The following is a 12838-nucleotide window of genomic DNA, read 5'->3' as shown; positions in this document are numbered from 1 at the left end:
ATTCTAGACTCGATTCAACCCAAACCTACATTGCTGTATCCCCGAAGTACTGTAGCTCTTTTTCCCATGGTCAAATAAAATCAAAGACTGAACAATGTAAAAACCTCATGCTACCAACTACTACTACCAAGTAGACTCCCTTTCACAGGTAAACACTTTTACTTCTCAGAATAAGAAGTGTGCACAGGCATGCAGTAATTTGTATAAAGACACTGAAAACACTGCTACGGTGTTATGCAAACTGACCGTATTATCCATTAATTATGGCCCATCATACTTACAGTATAACCTGTGACTGTATTCAAATGACATTTATATCAAACTTCATTTGGAGCAGGCTACAAAGAGTACTTAGGAGAATAGCAATTAATGACTAAAACATGTGGACCCAGCCTACTGCATCTTTTAATCTTACAAAGACATCTCTGAGACTTTTTCTTAAATGTACAAGGTACAGTCTTATGTGACATTATGTCATCAGTTCTTAGGTATTACTTTCCCCTAGTACTCTGTTTTCCTACTTTCTTTAGTGAGTGAGCCAGGTTCAATGGTCGCCATTGGATTCTAATCAAATCCAATCAAATGGTGTGCCTTTTAACCAATTGGACATAGGGTCAACCTAAAGCATTATGGGCTGGACTAAACATAAAGCACTGGTGCGGGCACGTTACTGGCACACCGCCTTGGTCTTCCTCTTGTCTTCAATGTCAGATGGACAATCCAGGGTGAGGGTCACTTTGCCATTGCCCCCTCACCTCTCTCATATGTCCCAGTACCAGGAGCAATGTTGACGGACAAAATTACTTTTCAGGAGAGAGTCATAAATGTTCTGTTTTATCTTTACAAAGGTTCAAACTGCATACATCACAGACCCTAACTACATTCCGTTCGTCCATCGATACTTTGGCCCTGATGTTCACTCCATGTCATTGTTCCAGGCAGCAGACATCTGGCTCATGAGGAATGACTTCACCTTTGAGTTTCCTCGTCCCACCATGCCAAACGTGGTCTACGTGGGTGGCTTCCAGGGCAAGCCATCCAAGCCGCTTCCCCCGGACATGGAGGACTTTGTCCAGAGCTCCGGGGACCATGGGGTCATCATGATGTCCCTCGGGACCTTGGTGGGACAACTTCCTGAGGACATCGCTGAGGACATTGCCACTGCTTTTGCCAAACTGCCTCAGAGGGTTGTCTGGAGGCACACTGGGAAGAGACCTGCCTCCCTGGGTAACAACACCTTACTGGTGGACTGGCTCCCCCAGAACGACCTCCTAGGACACCCCAAGACCCAAGCCTTTGCCGCCCACGGCGGCACCAATGGAGTCCAGGAGGCCATCTACCACGGTGTCCCCATCGTCGGCCTCCCATTGATGGTCGACCAGCAGGATAACCTCAACAGGATGAGGGCTAAGGGAGAGGCTAAGATAGTGGACATCGTCACCGTAGACAGAGACATCTTCCTGGAGGCAGTGAAGGCTATTCTCTATGAGCCGCCCTACAGGGAGGCAATGCAAAGGCTCTCCAGGCTGCACAGGGACCAGCTTATGAAGCCACTGGACCACGCCATGTTCTGGATCGAGTTTGTCATGAGGAACAAAGGAGCGGCACATCTGAGGACAGAGTCCTACAAGATGTCCTGGTTCACCTACCACTCTATGGATGTCATAGCCACGCTACTGGCCATTGTGTTGTTCATAATACTGGTTATCACTTTTGCTGTAAGGTTTTTGTGGTGTAAGGTGTTTTGTAGGATGAAAGTGAAACATGAATGATATAGATGTGTTTTTAAATATTTATAAATTAAATTATAAATAAATATATAGTTAATCAAATATTGAAATGATTTTTTTCTGACATTCTTTCTGACCTTCTTTTCAGCAACATCAAGAAGGCCACAATAATCTATGCTGGTATTTGAAACAATACAGTAGGCTACTTTTGGCAATATATCTTTGCATTCCATTTTTTTTATGTCACCCTCACATTAAGTTTCGTGCTCCAAATATAATATTACCTTATGCTGTTAACGTTGTACTACAGCAACAAAGACTGACTTGAGTTGTGTGGTTGAGAGAGAGGGATAGAGGGGTCTCTTGTTGGGTGGTCCTTTGCATGGGGTGATGTAAGTTTCCTTCAACAATCAGTCTTCCAGATAGATGACACAGACACAGGAACCTTGGTATAAAACTCTTTAGTAATAAAATGCAATTGCAGACAGAGATTCGCATACAGAATACCTCCGTAGTCTATAGTAAAGGTGGCGAAACAGGAGACAACACTCTTTATACTAGTTGGTGTGGACAACCTACCATCAATCATACCTTAACATTGTTGCATTGGATTAGATACAAAGTATCTAAGATGTGAAAAACCTGTCTAGACTGTGATTTCTCATTCTACTATAAGCCATCAACCACTCCTGTGTAGTCTCAGGCCCTTTGCTACTTTCGGAACATCTCGGCCTTGAGGCTGTATGACCATCAGCAGGTGCAGGCAGTTCTCAGCCTGAGAACTAAAGCAGTACATCTTCATTACCCGATACCTTTCCATCATTACGCATTGCAAGCATACAAAGGTTATCACATATATAGAGCAATCATGGCATTGGTGTAGCCCCAGGGTAACCTCCAACATTCCCCCCGTTGAAACTACCTAGTCTCATATAACCATGTACAGAGATCGCCGTCAGACATCTGGAACTTTTAACCATTCACATATACATAGGTAGTATAGTAATCATCCTCTGGGTCAGTTGGGCGAGCAAGAGGGTCATAGTTGGGGTCAACACCAGTGGCCTCATAGTATTCATCATAGGAGGCAGGTAAAACCATTATACCATTCTTCACTGCCCATTTACCAAGACACCAAAAAATCAAAACACAGCAAAAGCATATCAACACAGGAACTACAAATGATAAGATGCCCATAACATTTCCAAAGTTCCCAGTGAACCATTTACCCATGCTGGTCAGAACATCATCGTCAGTAGGGTTGGGAGTATTAGAGAGCTCAGACATATCAAGCAGGATTTTGGTCATGTTATTGGAGGAGTCAGGAAGTAACATTATGCATTCGTCATCGAGGTCCAGTCCCAGGGCCTTACACTCGCCTCCCTGTGCTGCCAGCAGGTAATCCAAAGTCAAACTGCCTAGCTGTAACTGCCTTAATATTCTGGACATCCAGGGAGAGCTGGCTAAAACCCTTGTAGGCCAAATTAATATGAGCTTGTAGCGAGTAAGTCAAATTATTAATCCATTTACCTAAAATGGATACACCAATGGTAGGGATAATGGAGATACTGAATATCTCAGCTGGTTTAAGGACATGGCCATACTGTCACACCCTGACCTTTGATATCTCTGTTTTTCCATATATTTTGGTTAGGTCAGGGCGTGACTAGGGTGGGTACTCTAGTTTTTGTATGTCTAGGGTTTTTGTATGTCTAGGGGTTTTTGTATGTCTATGTTGGCCTGACATGGTTCCCAATCAGAGACAGCGGTTTATCGTTGTCTCTGATTGGGGATCATATTTAGGTAGCCATTTTCCTCATTTGTGTTGTTGGATCTCGTCTATGTATAGCCTTAGTGCACATCTGTAGCTTCACGTTTCGTTTGGTTGTTTGTTGTTTTGTTAGGTGAGTTTCAGTTTATTCAAATTATGTGGAACTCTACTCACGCTGCGCCTTGGTCTCATCATTATGACGAAGGAGATCCTGGATGGAAAAGGACCCTGGACGCAGGCCGGGGTAAGGAGGAGATAGAGGCAGCGAAAGCGGAACGGCGATGATACAAGGAGATAGCTCAACGGAACAAGCACGAGAGGCAACCTCAATCTTTTTTTTTTGGGAGGGACATGGAGCCTCACTCAACTCCAGAAGCTGTGGAAAAATAGGGACTATAACTTGTGGGTTCTGGCCACGGCATAATCCCCGGGATGATGATAATTGGAAGATAATTAGGAAAAGGCTTATGTGTACTCACCCAACGATGTGTGGTTGGAGTGAAAACCTGGGGATCACTGTGGCTGAACCAATTTTAGAGATTCCTGATAGTACGAACTGGCCATTACTGACCCAGAAGACTTGGACCAGCTCCGCAACGCCATCTCCTCCAAAGGAGCCCTCATTGGTAGACACGAGGAGATGCTTTGTGGTCTGATGGAAGGGTTCCAGGACGTGGCCAAACTTCATGGCCTAGCATTGGATGCTTTGCGTGAGTAATTCCGTGGGTTGCCTACTAGGCAGCCTACCACCGCGGTAACCTCCCAGCCCCTCAGTAACTCGGCTGGTAGCAGCACTGTCACCCCAGTTTCCCGGGAACCCGCTTACCTCCCCCGGAGTGCTTACAATGGAGATTCCAGAACCTGCCGGACCTTAATATCCCAGTGCTCCCTCGTTTTCGAGCTGCAGCCTTCTTCTTTCCCCTCAGACCACTCGAAGATGGCGTACATTATTACGCTGATGTCCGGGAGGGGACTCACCTGGGCCACGGCATTGTGGGAGCAACAATCTGTCGTCTGCTTCAGTTGTTTTGTAGCGGAGGTGAGAAAGGTTTTTGAGGCTCCGGTGTCCGGAAGTGAGGCTGCCCGGAAGTTACTCCAGCTTCTGCAGGACTCCATCAGTGTGGCAGACTATGAACCCAGAAGTTGCTCGAGCTTCGGCAGGACTCCCTCAGTGTGGCAGACTATGCGCTGGAGTTCCGCACGCTGACAGCGGAGGGTACGTGGAACCCGGAAGTGCTGTTCAACATGTTCCTGCACGGATTAAAGGCGGGGGTAAGGGACGAGCTTGCAGCCCGGGAACTACCGATGGATCTCGACTCACTCATCGCCTTAACCATCCGGCTCCATTGATGGTTTCGGGAACGTAGGAGGGAGAAGAGGTCTGATTGCAGTCACTCAAGGATCCCACTTTGCATCTGATGAACTTCAGAAGTCCTCAAGAGGATTCGAGCTTACCCAAGTTTCTCCAAGAGCCTCCGAAGACTGCCGAGGCCGGGTCACAGTCTCGTTACCCATCGCGCCACAAAAGCCACAGCCCTTGCAGAGCAAGGGGAACAACTACTTCAGGTCTCAGAGCGAGTGACGTCACCGATTTGAAACGCTATTAGCACGCACCACCGCTAACCAGCTAGCCATTTCACATCGGTTACAGATAGTCACTTCACCCCCACCAACAGTAGTGGCCAAAAGTTTTTAGAAAGGTCATGTAATGAGTAGTGTGATTGTTAATGGAAAATAATTAGACAATTTTTTTCGTTACTGCGTCCATGTATATAGGCTACAAGTACATTGAAATTATGCTCTTTGCAAGTCTTTCAAACAAGCCCTAAAAAATATATATTTTAAACTTTCACTTTCAACCGAAACGCCCGTAGAAGGACGTATTTTTATAGGTGTCTTTTCAACGACATGAAACATACGTCTTTTCAACGTTCACTTTCAACCAAAACCGAAGGTATATTAACCGTCGGGCAAAATCGTCTTTTCAACGTTTTTTTTAACGAGTTTGCTGTGTGGGATACCGGAGACGCGTTGGTTGTCCATTTTGGTGAGGAGGTGAGTCAGGCAGTGCGTCCCTTCTCAGAGCCGCGAGGCTATGTCACAATGGGACGTCGGACTATCCGGAATCATCGTATGTGGACTATGATACAACTTTAGGTCCTTGGGACCACTCACTCACCGTTAGTCTGACCACCAGCTGTAATGGCTCTCTACCGCTTTAAAAAGGCATCCCTCTCGACCGCTCTAGTTGAGAGAGTGGCGCCCCTCCCTACTCTTCCGCACTGTTTTTGAAGACGATTCTATATTGAAAAGTAGATCCATCTAAATCGGTTTTACCGGGTGAAAGCCAGATTTCGTGGAGGGATTTTCCTATTGGCAATAGACGATAGGTGAATATTTTCTCTCGCGCTGAAATGTTGTAATGCCGTTGTCTTTACATTCGGCTAACAGTGGTGAAATATGGCCACTGTTTTAGAGCAGCATCCAGATTCTCTTGATGAAAATGAACACCAACTAGACATTTGATTTTGCTAGGCCAAACGACAATGAATGACGTTTTACTGTGTTTGTCAGATTTTACTCCAAAGGGACTAACATTTTTTGTTAATGTTCATCAAACATTAGTTTGTCTTCCAACGAATAGGCAGGCTATCGAAGGGTCGCGCGTTAACCAGGCTATATATCCTCTCCACAGCAGCCTAATAACAATCCTCATATTACCACGCGAGATTGGAGATTTTTATATTGTTTTTGTACCTGCTATGTTGGATTTATAACTTATAATTACAGCATTATTGTTCAATTATCTATTTTGTAATATGTTATGTCATGAGCTCATATTTATTTTGTCAAGTTTGGGACTGCTTTATTGCACCCTCGACAACCACTGTGATTACTATTATTTGACCCTGCTGGTCAACATCTTGGCCATGTTCTGTTATAGTCTCTACCTGGCACAGCCAGAAGAGGACTGGCCACCCCTCATAGCCTGGTTCCTCTCTAGGTTTCTTCCTAGGTTCTGGCCTCTCTAGGGAGTTTTTCCTAGGCACCTTGCTGCTACACCTGCATTGCTTGCTGTTGGGGTTTTAGGCTGGGTTTCTGTACAGCACTTTCAGATATCAACTGATGTAAGAAGGATTTTATAAATACATTTGATTTGACTATGAGTTTTGAGTAATTGTGCACTTCTTCACATGATACTGCATTGCTCAGAAATCCAAATAAAAGTTGTACTCCTCATGCTTTGAGCCTTTATAATGTCTTATGAGCATTTATTACATATTCAACTGTCTCAAACTGGCTGTTATTAAGTCAGGATCATTCAGATGATAATACCATATAAGGGGGTCATATGCTTATGACAAGTCATAAAATGCATTTAAACTGCAGCATCTTCCATATATACCTGTTATCAAATGTATTGCCATTGTATCTGCTCTCTTCCACCAGGCCTGCAGGCAGCTGCAGTAAGCCACCATGTCCATGGCCCAGCAGCAGAACCAGGTGATCCTCCAGTTCCACTTCGGAACCTTCGGAGACTCCATGCTGCAGAAGATGAACCTGCTCCGCCACCAGACCAGATTCTGTGACGTCACTGTGCGCATCAATGACCTGGAGGTGCGTATCTATCAATCAATCAAGTGTTTTTGCACTTTTTAAGCATTCTATGCTGCTTTTACTGTTTACCATGTCTTTAAAAAATCTATTTAATCTATTTTGGTTATTATTGTATTATGCAAATGACCTTGAGTTGCAGTCTCTGTATGAATTGTGCTATACAAATAACGTTTTTCTATCAATATTATAATTAGGTCCCAGGTCACAAGGTGGTGTTGGCAGCCGGATCTCCCTTCCTCCGGGACCAGTTCTTTCTGCAGGACTCATCCACGAGGGAGGTCCAGATCTCCATGATCCAGGAGGCGGAGGTAGGCCATCAGCTGCTCCTGTCCTGCTACACGGGAACCCTGGAGTTGCCTGAGATAGAGCTGGTCAACTACCTAACTGTGGCCAGCTTCCTCCAGATGGGCCACGTAGTGGAGCAGTGCACCCAGGCTCTCAAGAAGTTCATCCAGCCGCGACCCTGCCAGGTAAAACAGCAGCCTCGGGAGGAGGAAGAAGATGGAGAGACTCTCAGAGCCTCTCATGCCCAGAGACTACAGGAGCTGCCCCAAGCACAGGTAGTGCATTGTGAGGTGGAGGAGGATGATGAAGACGATGATGATGATGTGACAATTCAGCTGATGACCCCTCCCCAGAGGCAGAAGCGAGACAGGAGTGAGGGCGAGGAGAGCCCCATCACCATCGTAAAGGTGGAGTCCGTGTGTGAGCGGGTGTCTGAGATGTCTGAACGCCCCTCTACCTCCACCGCAGTGCGCTTCCCGACCAGCCCCCCATTGTCGATACACTCCCCCGAGCCCCAGCACTCCCTCATCAACTCCACAGTGGACACCCGGGCTAGCGAAATGACCATGCCACCCATGCCAGGATACCCACTCAGCCCCCTTCCACTACCCACCTCAGCCACAGGGAGACCCAATCTGGGGGGGCACCTACGAAACTCAGACAAATCCCTTCAGTGGTACCACCAGTGCCCAAAGTGTGCCCGCGTGTTCCGCCAGTTAGAGAACTACGCCAACCACCTCAAGATGCACAAGATGTTCATGTGCCTGCTGTGTGGCAAGATGTTCACCCAGAAGGGTAACCTGCACCGTCACATGCGGGTCCACGCTGGCATCAAGCCCTTTCAATGCAAGATCTGTGGCAAGACCTTCACTCAGAAATGCTCTCTCCTGGACCACCTGAACTTACACAGCGGAGACAAGCCCCATCGCTGTAACTACTGCGACATGGTGTTTGCCCACAAGCCCGTGCTCCGCAAACACCTCAAACAAATCCATGGCAAGAACAGCTTTGACAACGCCAACGAGAGGAGCCAACTACACAACGGGATTCTGGACTTTGAGTATGGGCGTCTGCAGGACTGTAGCATGGACAATAGCATGGACAATAAGCCAGTTCTTGTGGGTGACTCTCTGTAGCACTGTATCACTTCACAAATCAATAGCTTCGTAGTAGTGTTAGCTGAATTGTAAACCACACTGTAAGGTACTTGAAGGTATAACACTTAATACTAGAAGAAGAGTTACTGTAAAATGAGTACCAAAAATATGAACTGAAATTATTTGTCCTCATGAGTATTGTTTTGGCTAAGGAAGCCTACAGTAGAACCAAAGTGATGATAGTGTGTCTGTAGAACATGTGTTTTTATTGTCAATGATGCCTCTTTTGGAAATGGGGTAGACGATATACACTACTGTTCAAAAGTTTGGGGTCACTTAGATATGTCCTTGTTTTTGAAAGAAAAGCAAATTTTTTTTGTCCATTAAAATAACATCGAATTGATCAGAAATACAGTGTAGACATTGTTAATGTTGTAAATGACTATTGTAGCTGGAAACGGCGAATATTTAATGGAATATCTATAGTTGAAGTCGGAAGTTTAAATACACCTTAGCCAAATACATTTCAACTCAGTGTTTCACAATTCCTGATATTTAATCCTAGTATAAGTCCCTGTTTTTATGGTGGATTTGGAGCAGTGGCTTCTTCCTTGCTGAGCGGCCTGTCAAGTTATGTTGATATTGGACTCATTTTACTGTGGACATAGATACTTTTGTACCTGTTTCCTCCAGCATCTTCACAAGGTCCTTTGCTGTTGTTCTGGGATTGGTTTGCACTTCTCACACCAAAGTACGTTCATCTCTAGAAGACAGAACACATTTCCTTTCTGAGCGGTATGATGGCTGCGCGGTCCCAATAGTCATACTATTGTTTGTACAGATGAACGTGGTACCTTCAGGCATTTGGAAATTGCTCCCAAGAATGAACCAGACTTGTTTTGATTTTTCCGTGATGTCAAGCAAAGATGCACTGAGTTTGACAGTAGGCCTTGAAATACATCCACAGGTACACCTCCAATTGACTCAAATGATGTCAATTAGCCTATCAGAAGCTTCTAAAGCCATGACATCATTTTCTGGAATTGTCCAAGCTCTTTAAAGGCACAGTCAACTTAGCGTCTGTAAACGTCTGACCCACTGGAATTGTGATACAGTGACTCATTTAAATAATCTGTATGTAAACAATTGTTGGAAAAAATGACTTGTGTCATGCACAAAGTAGATGTCCTAACTGACTTGCCAAAACTATAGTTTGTTAACAAGAAATTTATGGAGTGGTTGAATAACATTTTTAATGACTCCAACCTAAGTGTATGTAAACTTCTGACTTCAACTGTACATAGGCGTACAGAGGCCCATTATCATCAACCATCACTCCTGTGTTCCAATGGCACGTTGTGTTATCTAATCCAAGTTTATCATTTTAAAAGGCTAATTGATCATAGAAACCCTTTTGCAATTATGTTTGCACAGCCAAAAACTGTTGTCCTGCTTAAGGAAGCAATAAAACTGGCCTTCTTTAGACTTGTTGAGTACCTGGAGCATCAGCATTTGTGGGTTCGATTACAGGCTCAAAATGGCCAGAAACAAAGGACTTTCTTTTTTTTTGATACCGTTGGTCAAGCATGGTGGAAGCAATGTGATGGTCTGGTGGTGCTTTGGTGGTGGTAAAGTGGGGGATTTGTACAGGGTAAAAGCGATCTTGAAGGAGGAAGGCCATCACTCCATTTTGCAACGCCATGCCATACCCTGTGGATGGTGCTTAATTGGAGACAATTTCTTCCTACAACAGGACAATGACCCAAAGCACAGCTCAAAACTATGCAATAACTATTTAGGGAAGAAGCAGTCAGCTGGTATTCTGTCAATAATGGAGTGGCCAGCACAGTCACTGGATTTCAACCCTATTGAGCTTTTGTGGGACCAGCTTGACCGTATAGTACGTAAGAAGTGCCCATCAAGCCAATCCAATTTGTGGGAGGTGTTTCAGGAAGCATGGGGTGAAATCTCTTCAGATTACCTCAACAAATTGACAACTAGATTACCAAAGGTCTGCAAGGCTGTAATTGCTGCAAACGGAGGACTCTTTGACGAAAGCAAAGTTTGAAGGACACTATTATTTCAATTAAAAATCATTATTTATAACCTTGTCAACGTCTTGACTACATTTCCTATTCATTTTGCAATTCATTTCATTACTGTTTTCATGGAAAACAAGGACTTTTCTAAGTGACCCCAAACTTTTGAACGGCAGTGCACGCTTGAATATTGTATAAGGACATGACATGTGGGTGAGGATAATGAGTATGTTGTGGTCCTACTGTGACACACAGTATCAGAGGATCAGATTCCCAACAGGAGAACAATAAGTCCCCACTTTACTTTAAAAGAGAATCAACGGGATCTTAAGCACTTACAAATGTGTAATGTATATTGTACGAATTGGAATTCATCACATATCGTACGAATTGCAGGAGGTAACATATCATACAAGTGGATGACGTTGAACACAATTACTGAACACACTACATTCAAAACTACTGGCTGAAATTATACAAAACCTTTATCATGCATTTTAAGGGACACTAAAAGCTGATCTATTTGCTATGTTTTTACATTGGTAGGTACAGGATAATTACAGTGTGTGCACACATTAGTACTTAGTGTGGCCTGTTTGGGCCAACTGTCAATTTAAGTTTATTTGCTCGTCTAATGATGTACGATGTATCTGTGTGTATCTATACTGTAATAACACTGTACCAGCCAATGTCACCACCATGTAAATACTGGTATATGTTTTTCAGCACAATGGAACAAATCAAGTCAGCCTTAAACCTCAAAAGCATTAGCTCGCTTTCTACAGTAGATGGAGCCATTGTATACCATGTCATCACAGAGCATGACGAGTTGTCATTTAAACCCTCTGAACTCTAGCTGGCCATTGTTGTGGGTGTATCACTGGGGTTACAGTACTGTCATGATTGTCATGATGGAACATGATTTAGACCACTCCCAATGCCACAGCACCAGGGTTATTATAATGTAGTAAATGGGTAGCCTAGTGGTTAGAGCGTTGGACTAGTAACCGAAAGGTTGCAAGTTCAAATCCCCGAGCTGACAAGGTACAAATCTGTCGTTCTGCCCCTGAACAGGCAGTTAACCCACTGTTCCTAGGCTGTCATTGAAAATAAGAATTTGTTCTTAACTGACTTGCCTAGTAATAAAAAATAACATTATTTTTCTCTGCTCCGTTTAGATAGCAATATCCCTATTGTACTTCATACCATCCATTATGAATAGATGTATTCACTGTGTAACACATATCTCTGGTTTTATTTACATAGATCTGAGATTAAGGGGCCTCATCAGTTGATTGATTACTTGACCAGTGATTACAAATAACCTACAGGCTTCCAGCTGCCCATCTTATTATACCATGTTGATGTGATTTCTGAGACATTAAACACACCAGTCATGGCAAAGATGTACAATTCTGAGCATGCCTGCACAGAGTTTTGTATGTGAATCTGGAACCCGTTTGTGCATAGATGCATGCTTTATGGGGCAACTGGCGTATCTTCCCGATCCTAGCCCAATCACTCAGGCAGACAGGTCCTGCTTGGCTGACGCTCTGCAGTGCCAATGTGTAGCCAGTCGCAATCCTTACTCTTCACCTACACTTACTGCACAAGCTCTATGTGCCTGTCATCAATGTCTATTTATATATATATATATACAATATAATTATTGTATAATTTTGTCAGTATATATATATATATATATATATATATATATATATATATATAATATAATTATTGTATCATTTTGCCAGTAAACCCCCAAGAATTCATTCATAAAAAAATCTACTACTAGAAAGCTAAGTATGTGTTTCTTGGGCTTCAAGAATGTGACTGATCAAAGTGCTCCAGGTATTAAAAAATAAGTAATCAAACTGATTGAAAGTAAGGTGATATCGGTGAACAAATGCCGTGGTCAAGGCTACGACTGCGCCAGTGCAGTGAGTGGAGCTTAATCAGGTGATCAAAAGCTCATATCAGACGGAGAGCCTAGTGCTTCGTTCTTAGGTAGTTCATTATGAGTTTGCGTTTAGAAAACGTTCTCTGCGCATTAGCGACTTGCATGGATGGTAAAAACAGCTTGAAAGCCATAGCAACACCAGAGAAACTGAGCAGAAGGGAGTGGTGATTAAAATATCATATTCAGCATTTCTGCAACATCTTTAATTGAGCCTTTCATTCTACAAAATGTCCGGCCTCAACACGTTACTGTATAGATAACTGTATAGGAAGCTCTGGGAACAGGTCGTCTGGATACTCGACAGCCAATAAATTGGCAGATGCAAATAGATGATTATA

The 12838-nt window shown here is 43.8% G+C and overlaps 2 protein-coding genes across 4 annotated transcripts; both read left to right on the top strand.

Moving 5' to 3' along the window:
• The first annotated feature begins 824 nt into the window (after window positions 1–824).
• LOC118357834 (UDP-glucuronosyltransferase 2B15-like) lies at window positions 825–1823 on the top strand. The gene has a single exon (XM_052479975.1). The coding sequence runs from the start codon at window positions 825–827 to the stop codon at window positions 1770–1772; it is 948 nt and encodes a 315-aa protein (XP_052335935.1). The 3' UTR covers window positions 1773–1823.
• Window positions 1824–3858: 2035 nt separating this feature from the next.
• LOC118358156 (zinc finger and BTB domain-containing protein 26-like) lies at window positions 3859–12169 on the top strand. 3 transcript variants are annotated; one of them, XM_035735652.2, is made up of 3 exons: window positions 3859–5556; window positions 6952–7119; window positions 7314–12169. In XM_035735652.2, the coding sequence occupies exons 2-3, from the start codon at window positions 6979–6981 to the stop codon at window positions 8538–8540; spliced, it is 1368 nt and encodes a 455-aa protein (XP_035591545.1). In that variant the 5' UTR covers window positions 3859–5556; window positions 6952–6978; the 3' UTR covers window positions 8541–12169. The 3 variants fall into 3 exon arrangements, with proteins under 3 accessions (XP_035591545.1, XP_052334577.1, XP_035591544.1); XM_052478617.1 differs by having other exon boundaries at window positions 5551–5632; XM_035735651.2 differs by lacking the exon at window positions 3859–5556 and adding an exon at window positions 5563–5891.
• The last annotated feature ends 669 nt before the right edge of the window (window positions 12170–12838 follow it).

The sequence above is a fragment of the Oncorhynchus keta genome, chromosome 25 (assembly GCF_023373465.1).
Source record: "Oncorhynchus keta strain PuntledgeMale-10-30-2019 chromosome 25, Oket_V2, whole genome shotgun sequence".
Lineage (NCBI taxonomy): Eukaryota > Metazoa > Chordata > Actinopteri > Salmoniformes > Salmonidae > Oncorhynchus > Oncorhynchus keta.
Note: the sequence above shows the minus strand (reverse complement) of the source record. Positions and strands in the feature narration are given on the sequence as shown.